Source organism: Nicotiana tabacum, chromosome 20, assembly GCF_000715075.1.
Source record: "Nicotiana tabacum cultivar K326 chromosome 20, ASM71507v2, whole genome shotgun sequence".
Classification (NCBI taxonomy): domain Eukaryota; kingdom Viridiplantae; phylum Streptophyta; class Magnoliopsida; order Solanales; family Solanaceae; genus Nicotiana; species Nicotiana tabacum.
In genome coordinates this window covers 33,329,139-33,342,908 of record NC_134099.1, presented here as the reverse complement: position 1 = coordinate 33,342,908, position 13,770 = coordinate 33,329,139, and the positions used below count along the sequence as shown (strand labels likewise).

General features: G+C 33.8%; 1 protein-coding gene across 2 annotated transcripts; it reads left to right on the top strand.

Moving 5' to 3' along the window:
- The first annotated feature begins 5,608 nt into the window (after positions 1-5,608).
- Positions 5,609-11,132, top strand: LOC107809362 (TORTIFOLIA1-like protein 4). Of its 2 annotated transcripts, none has more exons than XM_016633969.2 (5): positions 5,609-6,612; positions 6,732-6,831; positions 8,447-9,033; positions 9,201-9,714; positions 10,841-11,132. In XM_016633969.2, the coding sequence occupies exons 1-4, from the start codon at positions 5,824-5,826 to the stop codon at positions 9,705-9,707; spliced, it is 1,983 nt and encodes a 660-aa protein (XP_016489455.1). In that variant the 5' UTR covers positions 5,609-5,823; the 3' UTR covers positions 9,708-9,714; positions 10,841-11,132. The 2 variants fall into 2 exon arrangements, with proteins under 2 accessions (XP_016489455.1, XP_016489456.1); XM_016633970.2 differs by having other exon boundaries at positions 10,838-11,132.
- The last annotated feature ends 2,638 nt before the right edge of the window (positions 11,133-13,770 follow it).

The following is a 13,770-nucleotide window of genomic DNA, read 5'->3' as shown; positions in this document are numbered from 1 at the left end:
AAATGTAAATAAATGATAATTAGATATATAAAATGTAATTATAGTGTATAAGAATGTAAAAATTTATAACGGAAGTGAGTTTTCGGTGTGAATTTAAAATTACGCTAGAAATTAATAAAATTTACTGTTTGTGTTGAATACAGTACCGAAATAAGCTCGTATCAAGCGCCCATTAGTACCCAAAGGAGGGACAAAATTTGTGGCACTTTTCTTTTTTGTTGGAGCAGAAAATGCCAAGGAAGATAGTATCTAGCCACTTCACTCCCTATCTTCTAGTTCTAGTTCTAGTTCTAGGTAAAAAGAAAGAAAAAGAAAAAGAGAATAAAACTTGTTTAAATTTATGTAAATGAAACTATTCTCTCTTTATTTTTATTTTTTTTAAAAAAATTATTTTAAATTGAGTAAATTTAAATTTCTTATTTTATTCTCAAGATAAAGTTTTATATCCATACAAATATTATACATTTAGGCTCACATGAATACCTCGATTTATGTTTTTAGAAAAGTCGGAAAATTGAAATTTTGAGTCCGAAACGAGGAAATTACAACAATCGAAGGCTTGGGTTGTATGCGGGACCTACAATCTTCACTTTTTGTGTGACGGGTGAGGTCCAGTCGATTTTTTTTTAATAATCGGGGGGGGACCGCTGTTTCAGATTTTAAAAATGGGGGGAGGGTTTCAGGTTTCTGTCGTGGGGAAGAAGGGGACCGTTAATATTTTAATAGGTAAAATACGGTATAATACTGCATTTTAATAAAACACAAATATAATACTGCATTTTAGATAGAAAAGTAATTTAGAAATGTATTTGGAGTCCATTTTGGTTTTGGAGTCGGCAAAAAAGGAAAAAGAAAAAGGGAGAAGACTGAGAGAAGTGATCCAGTTAGAGTTGAATGAATTTGCATTAACCCATGTGTCAGATCACGTGATTGGCTGGACTTAAAGAAATCTGGCAATCCCATATCCTCCTCACATGCCAATCTTTTTCCTCTATATTTACGTTTTTATTACTCCATTAGCTATCTCTCTGTGTGCAGGCTTAACTTACATGCCGCAGTACCACTACCACAGGTGGATGAATATGGAATAGTAAACCCAGTGAGGGATCCTCATATAGTTGTTCCCATGCATATTTAGTGAGCGTTTTAGTAAAATTTTGGGAAAAAAAAAATAATATTTGAAAGTTAGAGTTGTGTTTGGACATAAATATAATTTTGAATTGTTTTTAGTTTTTTTGTGAGCGATCTGAATGAAAATTTTGAAAAAAAAAAGCTTTATACGGTTTTACAAATTTTCGAAAAAATTTAAAATTATTTTCACAAATTAAAAATTTTATGGTCAAATACTGATTTTGAAAAAAGTGAAATTTTTTCTAAAAAAAGTGAAAATGTTTTCAAGGCCAAACGGGCTCTTAAATTATTTCGCAAATACTCTTTCGTTAAGCCTCATGTCGTTGGGATTTCCATTAGTCTTTATTACATTAAAAATGCTTACTCTTAAACGGAGTGTGTGTGTATATATATATATATATATATATATATATAGGTAATAATGTTAGTGAAAGAGGATGATATTTTTTTGGATTTTTAAGAATCAAACTTTTTAATTTTGATTGCGAATTCAGATATAGAATCTTGAAGTTTTTAAATAATTTTACATGTTTAAAATTACATAAAAAAACCTATAAATCATAATAATTAAAAATTTAAAAAAATTCAAACAAAGTATAACTAGTTTGACTCTCGAAATTCAAACTCATCTTTTTGGGACGGAGGGAGTTATATAAATGAAAACATATTATCCCAAACTAAAGAGACTATTTTTAAGAAATATCTGAATATATATGATAATCATAGAAGGTTTTATACTATATTATTTTATAGAGTTAAAATTAGTAAGTGAATCGATCGGTTTTTACATTTTGAATCAAGGTTCGTGCAATACTATTGAAGGTCTGTCTTTCTCTTCCTCATTTTACTATTGAGTTCTCTTTTCAAAACATGACACTTGCCATGGGAAAAATAAAAGAAACATATGTCAAGTCGCACCAACGTGCTCCAACATGGCTAAAATTGACACTCACGTAAACATATAAATTGGAATCTTGGAAAACAAGACATTAAAGGAAATAACAAAAACAAAAATAGATTAGATAAAAATGATTACGCATTTTCCCATAGACCATGTTACGAACAGAATATTTGTAGGGAACCAACCCTATATTTTTGGTTAATCATGATTGAATAGACTGCAATAAGTAAAAAGTGTATTATTTCTCATAATTTCAGGTTTTTTCCTGTCTTAATTATTGTACCTTAGCTACTAATTTGTCAAATACGAAATATATTAGTATTTTGCATGGAAATGATTAAGAGATTTTCATTTGCTACCACATGGTTTAGCAAATAACGTACACTGTCGTGAACTATAGATTTTCTTTATTCAAAGTCATTTTTATCTTTTAAATAAGAATAAATGTTAATGTCGTAAATTAATGATTAAAATATCCGTGGCAGGACAAGTTATTATCTGTGGGAGCAATGTGCATATATTTATGAGAAATAATTGAACTGTCGTCGTCTAGTTTATTTCATGTGCTGTAGACTTATTAAAGTGAGTTGGCCTTGTTTATACTAGTAGCTAGTATTATGAGCAAGACGACCTAATATGCTAGATTCATTTTCTTCACCTATCATTTTGTGAGAATTAAAATAATGCACTCCAATCATGAGACATACATTGTACTGGCCGTATTACGTGGAAAAACCTAATGCATATTTGCATAGTGTGGTCTAAATTTTAAGTTATATAGTATATTAATAGTATAAATTATTCTTAGTATAATTTAATTTATAATAACTACTAATTAGTTATCATTTTTGTTAGGTTCTCAATTTATTATCTATCATTAAAATTTATTTGTAATAATTTTATATGTAATTAACTTGATCTTATAAATATTCTTAATACAATCAATGTATAGAATTCTAATATCCTTAGTTATATAACTAATCTTATAGTGAATTTTTGCGAAAGAAGTATAAAAGCTTATTTCCTCACTGAAAGATTTAAGCCAAACTCATTGACGGCCCCTTAAACTTGTTCGATTATTTTATTTTGACACTTTATCTTAGGGTCTTTCCTATCAAACACTTGATGTTAGTAAAAGATGTACCAACATCAAGTGTTCTATACAATACACCTGAGATAAGGTGTCAAACTGAAATCAAATAAGTTTAGGGGCGTCTATATATGAGTCTTGACCAAGATTTTAGTATTGTAACTTATTTGATGTGCAGGATACAAAAATTCACTGGCCGAATTTATACCAAAAAGTTTATAATCTTGAATTTATACCAAAAAGTCTAAACCTGAATTCCATCAAGTTTAGAGTGTGTTTTAAAAAATTTACTAAGAATTTTGTCATACTAATTCATCTTGACCATACATAATGTGTATTTTTAAGCTTGGTTTGTGATCATTATGTTACACGTACAATGATCAAAGTTGCATTATTGGGAAGCAACAATGCTATTAAATCTTTTTTTCTCATAAATTCGATTGTTTTTGGCAGTCCGTCGTTTGTGGGATTTGCTTCGGCCCCTCTAAATACTCGATTCTATATGTACTATTATGGTAAAATGATTAATCTTGTTTGTAGGCAATTGCATGTCTGTCTTTTATAAGTATCATTATCGTACAAGTGAACAGTGATTAATTTTATTGGAGTATTTGATTTGATATGGGAAAGTTGATTCTATTTTATTAGGTTAAAAAATAGACCAAAGTTTCCTGCAGTGGCGAAGAATATACAGTAACTGTGATGAATTAGTATCTACTGATTTGATAGCACAATCTTTGTGACATTGAAAAGAAGATTCAGTAGGTACATCATAACAATAATTGGATTGGGACAAGTCCAAATTTTAATAAATTTCTGATCAAAATTGTTCAATTGGTAATTCTGGGTAAAACTCAATTAAAAAAAATACTCGGTGATGCTCACAGTCACAGTTATTTGTTATAGAACTCCAAGTGCACAGTTCCAACTTAATATGAATTCAATTATTGATTGTTTAACAATTGAAATAAAATATACATATCTAAAGTGAATCATATTTTTTACAATTAAAGATATTTCTAAGTAGCAACACAAATTAATTTAAAAATTAATTAGCACTCTACAGAAGATAAGAGTACTTTATAGGCTAATTTTCACGAAAAAAACAAGATTTATTGGTGGGGGGATTTTATAAATGGGCTTGGTTTTTGGAGGGAAGCTGTTTCCCATAGTCATTCTGATCAAGAAATTACCAACTATGTTATGCAGGGTAAAGTGTTGGTTATTTAAAAACTCACACGTCCAACAGATGAAAGTAGCCGAGATGAGGATGTTGAGGTGGATGTGCAGGGCATTGCAGAAGAAATAAGATTAGGAATTAAGTTATTTGGGATAAGGTAGGAGTGGCACCAGTGGAGGACAAAATGCGTGAAGTAAGGTTAAGATAGTACAGGCATGTGAGAAGAAGAGCCATTGATGCCCCCGCGAGGAGTAGTGAGAGTCGGCTGTGGTGAGGACGAAGAGAGGTAGATGAAGACTTAAGAAGTATTGAGAGTAAGGGGATTAGGCAAGACATAAGACTTAAGAAGCTAATGACTCTAGATAGGAGGGTGTGGAGGTCGAGTATTAGGGTAGAAGTTTAGGGGATAGCTCGGTCTATCCCTTTGTCATTCTAGTAGCAGTAGTATTAGTCTCGTAGTCTTTGTTTCCTTCTTCCTGTACGTATAGCTATATTCTTACCTGTACTTCGTTTGCTTCAGTTATTTTACTATACCATCGCTGTTTATATATCGATGTTGTTACTGCTTATTGCTACTGCTCCTTTTCATTTTGTCCCTAAGCCGAGGGTCTTCGGAAATAGCCTCTTTATACCTCCACGAGGTAGCGGTAAGGTCTGCGTACACACTACCCTTCCCAAACCCCACTTGTAAGATTATACTGGGTATATTGTTGTTTATTTTGATCAAGAAATTGCATCAGATGAATATTTTAGAACCGTGATTTATATTTTGATTTTGTTTAAATAAATTTGGTATAATAGCTTCATTGTCAAAATTTTAAATTCGCTGCTAGAATTTTGTAGCATACTACAACGAGAATTTTTCCCATATGTAAATTCTAGGGATTGTCATGTTTTGTGACAAATTATGGTGATCATCATATGAAAATTTATACGATTGTTATTTTTGTAAAATTTGGTAATCACCATATAAAACTTTCTAGCGATTGTCATTTGTGATAAATCCTAGTTATCACAACATAAAAAATTATGGTGATTGCTATATTTTTATAGTAAATCTTGATGAAAATTCGGACGGTTAGTAGGAGCACTTGCCAAAACTTTGGCATAAGCTATTTTTCTAAAACTTTTCTTACAAGGTTGAAAAATTAATAGTGACAGCGAAATATGCATTTGTACCATCCTGATTTCAGAATGCTGGAAAAAACCGTAAAAGCCATCTCGACAGAAGAAAATGTAAATAAAACAATGTAATCGATTTTATTTAAATTAAAATAAATTCCTCTGTAACCAGCTGAGCCTTCCCGCAGATGATAAATCACTCCCTAACTTATCGCACAACTCCTTCCCACGTTCTGTCTGTAACATATAAAACCAGCTCCATTGACTCCCCATTCACACTTCCCTTACCTTTTTCCCTCTCTTTCCACCGTCACCACTATAACCGTTGCCGGCGGCTCAACTTCCGTTACGGCGTTACTGTACCTCTCCGGCAACGACATATTCTCCAGTTTGCCGCCAATGGCGCTGCAGAGACAGCCTAGTGATCTCAAAAACAGAGTCAATACTTGCCTCAATAGATTATCCGACCGTGATACTCTCACTGTTGCGACGAATGAGCTTGAGTCAATAGCTCGAAATCTTAACAGCGAAGGTTTTGGTGCATTTTTAACTTGTATTTCGAACACGGACTCTTCCGATAAATCTCCGGTGCGCCGGCAATGTGTTCGGCTTATCGGCGTACTCTCGGCTTCTCACGGCGACGCGCTTTCGCCGCATCTCGGGAAAATGCTTTCCTCTGTCCTCCGGCGACTTCGTGACCCTGACTCTGCAGTTCGCTCGGCCTGTGTAGAAGCTGTTTCGTCAATTGCGTCGGAAATTACTCAACCTCCGTTTTCGTCTATTTTGAAGCCGTTAATAGACGCTATTATGCACGAACAGGATAATAACTCGCAGATCGGAGCTTCGCTGTGCCTCGCGGCAGCAATTGAAGCATCACCTGATCCGGAGCCGGCAGAGCTGAAGAAACTGCTGCTGAAGCTCTTGAAATTGGTGAAGAACGATAGCTTTAAAGCGAAATCAGCGTTGCTGTCGCTCATTGGTAGTATTGTGAGTGTTGGTGGTGCTTCGAGTAAAAATGTGTTGAATAGCTTGGTTCCGATTACCGTTGAGTTTCTGAGTAGTGATGATTGGACTGTGCGGAAAGCCGCGGCGAAGACATTAGGAAGATTGGCTGTGGCCGAGAGAGAGTTGTTATCAGAGTTGAAGGCTTTCTGCATCACGTCATTGGACAACAGAAGATTCGATAAGGTACAAAATACAGTAGACTGCAGAAAAATCCAAAGAAAATAATAGCGTGCTGATCGTTTTTTAAATTTTAAAAAATTAAAAGAAAAATTGGTTTATTAAATGCTGCTTTAAATCTACAGGTGAAGGTTGTGAGAGAGATGATGAATCGGGCGTTAGAATGGTGGAAGGAGGTTGCAAGTACTTCAGATGATGGATCACAATCCAAGTTTGCACCAAAAGGTAACATTTAATAAGTGCGAAAGTTTTCTGTGGAAAATTAATTTTTTTTTTCCTTTTTCTTGGCAAAATCATATTATGAATTAGTGCTTATCAATGATTTACCTGCCATTAATAAGTAATCTTATTGTGGTAAAAAATTTGACGCTGTCAAGATATAAAACTTATTCTGTAAATTAAAAGAATAAAATCATCTGAAGAGCCTGGATATTTGATTTCCCCTAGTTTTCATGTGGATGTTTTAGCAATATTTCTTAAGCAGTCAGAGAGATGAGAGGATTCGATAGTGGTTAGTGATGTTAAGAGTGAGTCAGAGAGCAATGAATAATACTCAAATAGGATCTAGTTTCGAGTTTATTGGAGAGCTACGTTTATAGATAATTGTATTGTGAACTTTCTATTACCGTTGTTTGACCTAAAACAAGTTATCGGAATTTCAAACAAAAAATGAAAAAAGAAAAAGAGTATTAGTCACAAATTGAAGTGATATAATTAGAGGTGTTCAAACCGAACCGGAAAACCGCACCAAACCGAAAAACAAAATCAAACCGATTAAAAAACCGGTTAGGTTTGGTTTGACTTGGTTTAGTATTGAGTAAAAAAAAACCGAACCAAACCGACATATAAATATATAAATTTTATTTATATTTTTAAGACTTTATAGTGAATTTTCTTTAGAAAATGAAGAAATATTTGGGATCCTCTCATGTATTAACCTTGTAACCATAAATTAACGAAAAATTATTGTTAGACGACTAAGAAAATAACTATCACGTATTACTAAAAAAATTCTCCTATTAGAATATTTTAATAGATCATATGTTTATCAATTTTTTCATATTTACTAAACATATATTCATTTATCAAAGCTTATCTATAATTTTAACAAATTAAGATTGAAATAATATTCATGTAACAAACAAAACCCGACAAAACCGAAACCAATCCAAACCGATATAGTTAGTTTGGTTTGGTTTTGATAAAAACCGAACCAACCCGGTCCATGTACACCCCAGATGTAATCGTTCTTTTAACTTTTTTTCCTTGATCGTGACTTAAAATGTCATTTCAATATTCAAAATATGAAACTTTTTTCCATTTTTACAAATTATATGTGATGTCACTATAAGTAGGTGGAAGCATAGTGCAAGATACATAGTAATTATCCATAGTTAAATGCTAAAATTTTATGGACGAGAGACCCATGTCGGTGCAAACACCAGTTTTTTTGAATGGTGACTGACTGAAGTGGAAGCTGAATTCCTCAACTCTACGGAAATATTGGCTTAAAAGGAAGCTTAACCCTTTGTTTCCAGTTTCCTTGTCTGAAAATTTCAACCCTTTTGTTCCAACCTTTGGTTAAATTGAACTTTCAGGCTATTTTCCTTTGTCGAATGTTGAATCTCCTTATCCTAATTGCTACTTATTTTTATGTCTACTGTTATTTGATTGTATGACATGTTAGTACAAGAGATTGATGTTGATTCGTCCCCTATATATTTGCTTGCATCTTTAGCCTCTTATTGTAAATGCAATACGTTTATCACCTACATTCTGCTACCTAAAATCATCATATGAGATGACAAATTTACAGAATGTAGTATGAATCTGTCTCCAGATTGTGGTAGTGGTGCCTGTTCTCCAACCCCTTCCAAAAGTTCAAGTGATACAGCCAGAGAGACCCCTCATCGGAAGAAAGCAACCCGCCCAAGCAAGTCACCTGCATCCAGTAGTTCTTCCTCTATCACCTCCCAGAAGAACAATTCTATTAGGTTCCGCCTCACAAAATCAAATGTCATAAGCTCCTGTAAGCTGGATTTAAGAAAATCCCCTGATGCAAAATTGAAACGGACTGTTTCCCTGGCTTCTTCATTGGAGGTGGATGATGAAGATGAACAGAAGAGTCAAAATCCTAGAGTTCAAGAGTCAGCAGATACAGTTAGTTGTAGCAGTTCAAACTCAGAAGTAAAGTCAACTCTATTTAACAAACCTCCTGATGGAAAGTTCCATAGGTATGGTAATTCACGGTCAAGTTCTCGGGTTGTTCCACTGTGTGAGGATTACAATTATAATATGGATGTACCTGATGGAAATATCAATGAAGATGCACTCCTGAGTCATAAAGAGTATGAAAATTTCTGTTCTATAAGCAAACAGCTTGTTCAGATTGAAAACCAACAGTCCAGTTTGTTGAACCTCCTCCAGGTACATTTCTTCTGCCCTCTGCTCAGCATCCTTCAAACATCGTATTTAACGTTTGGTCTCCATTTAGTTTTTGTCACATTCTGTAGTCTGCATTAGTTAAGAGTAATGAGTAATATTTTATGCCAAGAGACGCATGCTGAGCTCAGTCTATCTCTTCTTCATTGCAGGGATTTATCGGCAGCTCACGAAATGGAATGAGTTCATTAGAGAAACGTGTAAATGGTTTGGAGAGATTACTTGATGAAATGCAGCACGATTTGGGAATAACAACAGGGAGGATTTCAAATACCGATTTTACAGGAAGTACATGTTTCATGCTCCCTCGTGCAGAATTTTTGAGTCCTAAATTTTGGAGAAGTTCAGAAGGGCAAAACTCAATTTCAAGAATATCTTTCTCCACTGGAAGCCAGAATACCACCATGTATAGTCAGCCAGAAACAGATGCTACCACCAAGATGTTGAACCAGGAAAATTTGATGGGCCAAAAGCAGAATAAGAATTTATCTTCTCTGAACCATATGGGTGTCACTCAGAACGAACGCAACTTATCATTACATTCCAACTCCAATAGAAGAAAAGAGAGAATAGCTCGAGATGGTGAAAGTGCAGGTTTTTGTCATGTTGGTAGGCTTACCGGGGCTTCATTTGCAAATTGCATACAGCAGCAAACTTGAGCACTAGGTGATTGTTTTTCTTTAGCTTGACACTAAATTATTGCCATCCATATCTTTGTCGAGCTTCTTTTCTACTATTGCCTTCATATATCTACTAGATTTTCTCTATCAGGATGTATCAACTGTTTGGTTATTGAAGGCATACTTGTCTATTGTCTCAAATCATCCCAATGCTCTCTAATGATACTAGAAGTTTGAAAAATGTTTCTCTCTCACACTTTCAGTTTCTTCTTCCATGCTCCTTTCTGTATTTCTTAGTTTTCGGTAGGGGTGTCAAATGGGCGTGTTGGGTCAATTTTGGGCGGGTCAAAATGGGTTGAGTCATCGACCTGCCCAAAAGTTACTTGGGCTAAGATGGGTTGGGTCAAGATGGGTTAAAATTCGGGTCATAACCCAACCAGCTCAACTCTTATTAAACTTTAATTAATATGTTTTATTTTCTTATAAATTGTATAATTGCTAAATAAGGCTTTTTTGCTTTTGTTATGGTCATATTTAAAATATTAAACAAAAAATAAAAAATTATTTCTAAGATATTTTGACAAACTTACTCATGGATCAATTTGGGCTAAAAATTAGCCCAATTTTAAATGGGTTGGGTCAAGATGGGCTAAGTTCAATAAATGGGCGGGTCAATAACCAACCCAACCTTGGGCGGGTCATTTGGGCTTGGGCCAAATTTGACAGCCCTAGTTTTCGGCATAGTTTCCTGATATAATGAAACCTGTTCCTTAGCACCTGCCACTATACATCTACAGGGCATGGTGCTTTGTTCCCCTTGAGCGCAACGTGGAATCAGTTGGTTTTGGTGGTGTCTAACTTTTCAATATATAGTTTTTTGCAACTCTTCACTGTAATTTGACAGCCGTTAGTAGTTACCTAATTGGTAAAAAGAACTTGTTCATTTTTGTCATTCTGTTTTACCCATCGATGTCCATAAGCTGAATATTTCTTCCTGTTAATCATGGAAGGGTTATGTATAATTTCCCTGGATCCCATTCATAAAGTTAACACAATCTGTCATCATATGTTGATCTTCTGCTTGCGATGGAACTATGAAGCATTACAACTATAGTCGCAGCTCAGAGGGTTTCTCTGCGTTATAAACTAATAATATTTCGTTCTCTTAGCAGGTCGTGCGGACAAAAAAAGCTCGAGTCTCAATGCTGAACTATTTGGGCAGAGAATCTTTATCCCATCAGAATCCGGGTGGATGGGACTAGAAGGAACCATTTACTTGGAAAGATTAAAGCGAATTGTTGTGAAGAAGCCCAACCGATCAGAAACCAAGACTAGATTTTCAATATTTATTACCTGGTCATTTGGGATAGTATTTAAGGGCTAATAAATGAGTTCCATTGTCGGCAAGAAAAGGGGGGAATCTGTACAGAAGCTCTGAATGTTAAGCTTATCAATTTTAATCAATGCTGTTTGTTCTAAACGTTAGTCTAAAGTCATAAGCAACTTCTTGGAAATGATAATACTGGTGTCGAAAAGGAACTCTTGACAAGTCAAACGATGACCTGCTTTGTTCCCTGGTTGTTGACAAGTATGCCTACGCGTCTTGAGTCAAGTAACTAATTTCTCACACGATGTGGGAACTGGTAAAGTCCTTACTAGTAATTCAATTCGAACATGTTCAATATGGAGAATGTGAAAACATGGGAAGGGGAGAGGAACGCTCACCACGTGATTACTTGTAAAAGCAGAAAGAACTTATATGTAAGTGTTTACATTAAATTAATGAACGTTAATTACAATATATCACGTAATCGCGGTAAATTTAAATGTATTCTCACCTAAGTTATACTTAACCACGGCAAATTTCTTTTGATTTGGTACTAATACCAAGTGAGTAAGTTTTTTCCTTTAAAAGTTTTTCAGTGCTTTAACTACGACTGAGATTGGAAAGTCAACCATTAGAATGTTGTCCCTTTCTCCTTCTTTACCGTGCCTTTTCTTCCATTATTATCTTTCCAACACTTTCTTTCCGCGAATCTCACCAATTCTCAAACAAAACATGAAATATTTTAAGTAAAATAGAACTAAATAACTTCATTAAAATATCTAATACTAAATAATTAAAATTATTTCTCCTTTTAAATAATATTAATTATAAAGTAAATTTATACATGTCTTCATTCATAAAGTGATACTTAAAAATACTTTTTCTTAATCGATAGGCTAAACACGAATTGTATTTCTAATACTAACAAAAGCTTCTCAAATGATTGCACAAATACAATGTCATGTGCTGCATCTCTAAAGTTCTTTTTGGAAAAATACTTTTAATAAAAAAATACTTTTAGAAATAAGAAGATTTTAGAAATTTGCCAAACAAGATCGAACTTACTCTCCATCTCCTAACTTTCGAAATAAAACTAACCTTGAAATAGGGGAAGTTCAAAAATAGCAATTTTAGGACCCCTGTTTAACGAATAGCCAAATTCAATATTTTTTAAAGTTTAGTTGCTTCAAAATCAACTTTAGTTCGTTGGATTTGAAGTTATAACGTAGGTCTGAGATTGACCCGAAGATGTGAAGTTTGCCAAAACTAGCTAATCTTTAAATTGTTTTTAAAAACTGAATATGTTTTAACTAGAGGCACTCAAAGCGGCTACCTGATGTCATTTCGCCCACGAAATAAACAACGATATGTAGTGAGTGGTCCAATCCAGTCTCATGTATTTGAAATAAGAAGAATTAACCAAAGTAGCCGCCCATCTAATTTCTTAAGCTAAAAATAACCGACAAATGTATAATATATATATAATTTATATATACCAGCTAGAAAAAGTAAACAGTGGATTTGACTGGTTATTTGTATAATAATATCTTGTAATAATGGCCCAACTTAGGGTAAAGATTGGCCCAATAGTATGATTATGATGCATTGGACATGCAGAGAAACTTGGATTAATGGACTTGAGGGCTTATAAAGCAGGCCCAATGTCAACAATTTGTAAATTCCACTTTTTAAGTGGACCAGAAATGAAGATGAATGCTAAGCATACGTATAAAGTAAGGGAATTTTTACCTCCTATAGCAAAGGTTAACACCTTATTTATTATAAATAAATACTATTTAAAAAAATTATATTCTATAAATACCTTTTAATGTTTATAGCAAAATATCTAATTTTGGTTACCTCCTACCCCTAAGCCACTAAATACGCTATTCAGTTACACTATTTTCTTTCTCTCTCTATTTTGATACATGCCATTCTCTGAAAATACGATGCTCAATCTCAAAATTTCTCTCACCCACATCACCTACCATTAGTCACAAACGGTAATTTTCAATTTGACTTTTAATTGCGAGCAATCTACACCCACCTGCCCGATTTCCTTCAACCTGCAACACCCTTTCGTAAACTTGAATCAAACCTTCTTGTGCTCTAGAAACTTCCACTACCTCCTCAACGTCTTCACTGTTATTATAGCTTATCCTTATTTTCTTATCTATACTTGAGTCACCAGTGATGTTTATAACCCGTTCATGGTAATTTGGTAAAGGATCTTCGAACCGAATTTTGCATCCAATTTGAGTTTCGAGGTTATTAATTACACTGCCGGTAATTAAACCAAAAACAAATATGCAAATTCTGCTACAATGGTAACGCGTGGGGACAGTGATATTCAAGGTTTTTGCTCGACGGAGGATTCGCCGGGAATTAGGGTTTGTTCTTGAACAAAGACGACAGAGTTTAGGGTTGAGCAACTTGGTTTTCTGTTAATATATTTCAATGTATTTTCAATGTATCACGCTGTATTTTCATGTATTTCATTGTATTCATTATCTTTTTTTTCATTGTAATTCAATGTATCTCGCTATATTTCATGTATTTCATTGTATTCACTATCTTTTGTTTCAAAGTATTTCAATGTATCCCACTATATTCTATGTATTTCATTGTATTCATCGTCTCGCTATATGCCATGAATGTATTCATATATATTTTTTAACTAATATAATTTATGTATTCAGATGTATTATATAATTTCTCTGGAGATTGCTATATTTTTGGGGTATTTTTCGGTTGAGAATCTTTTTTAACTGGAAA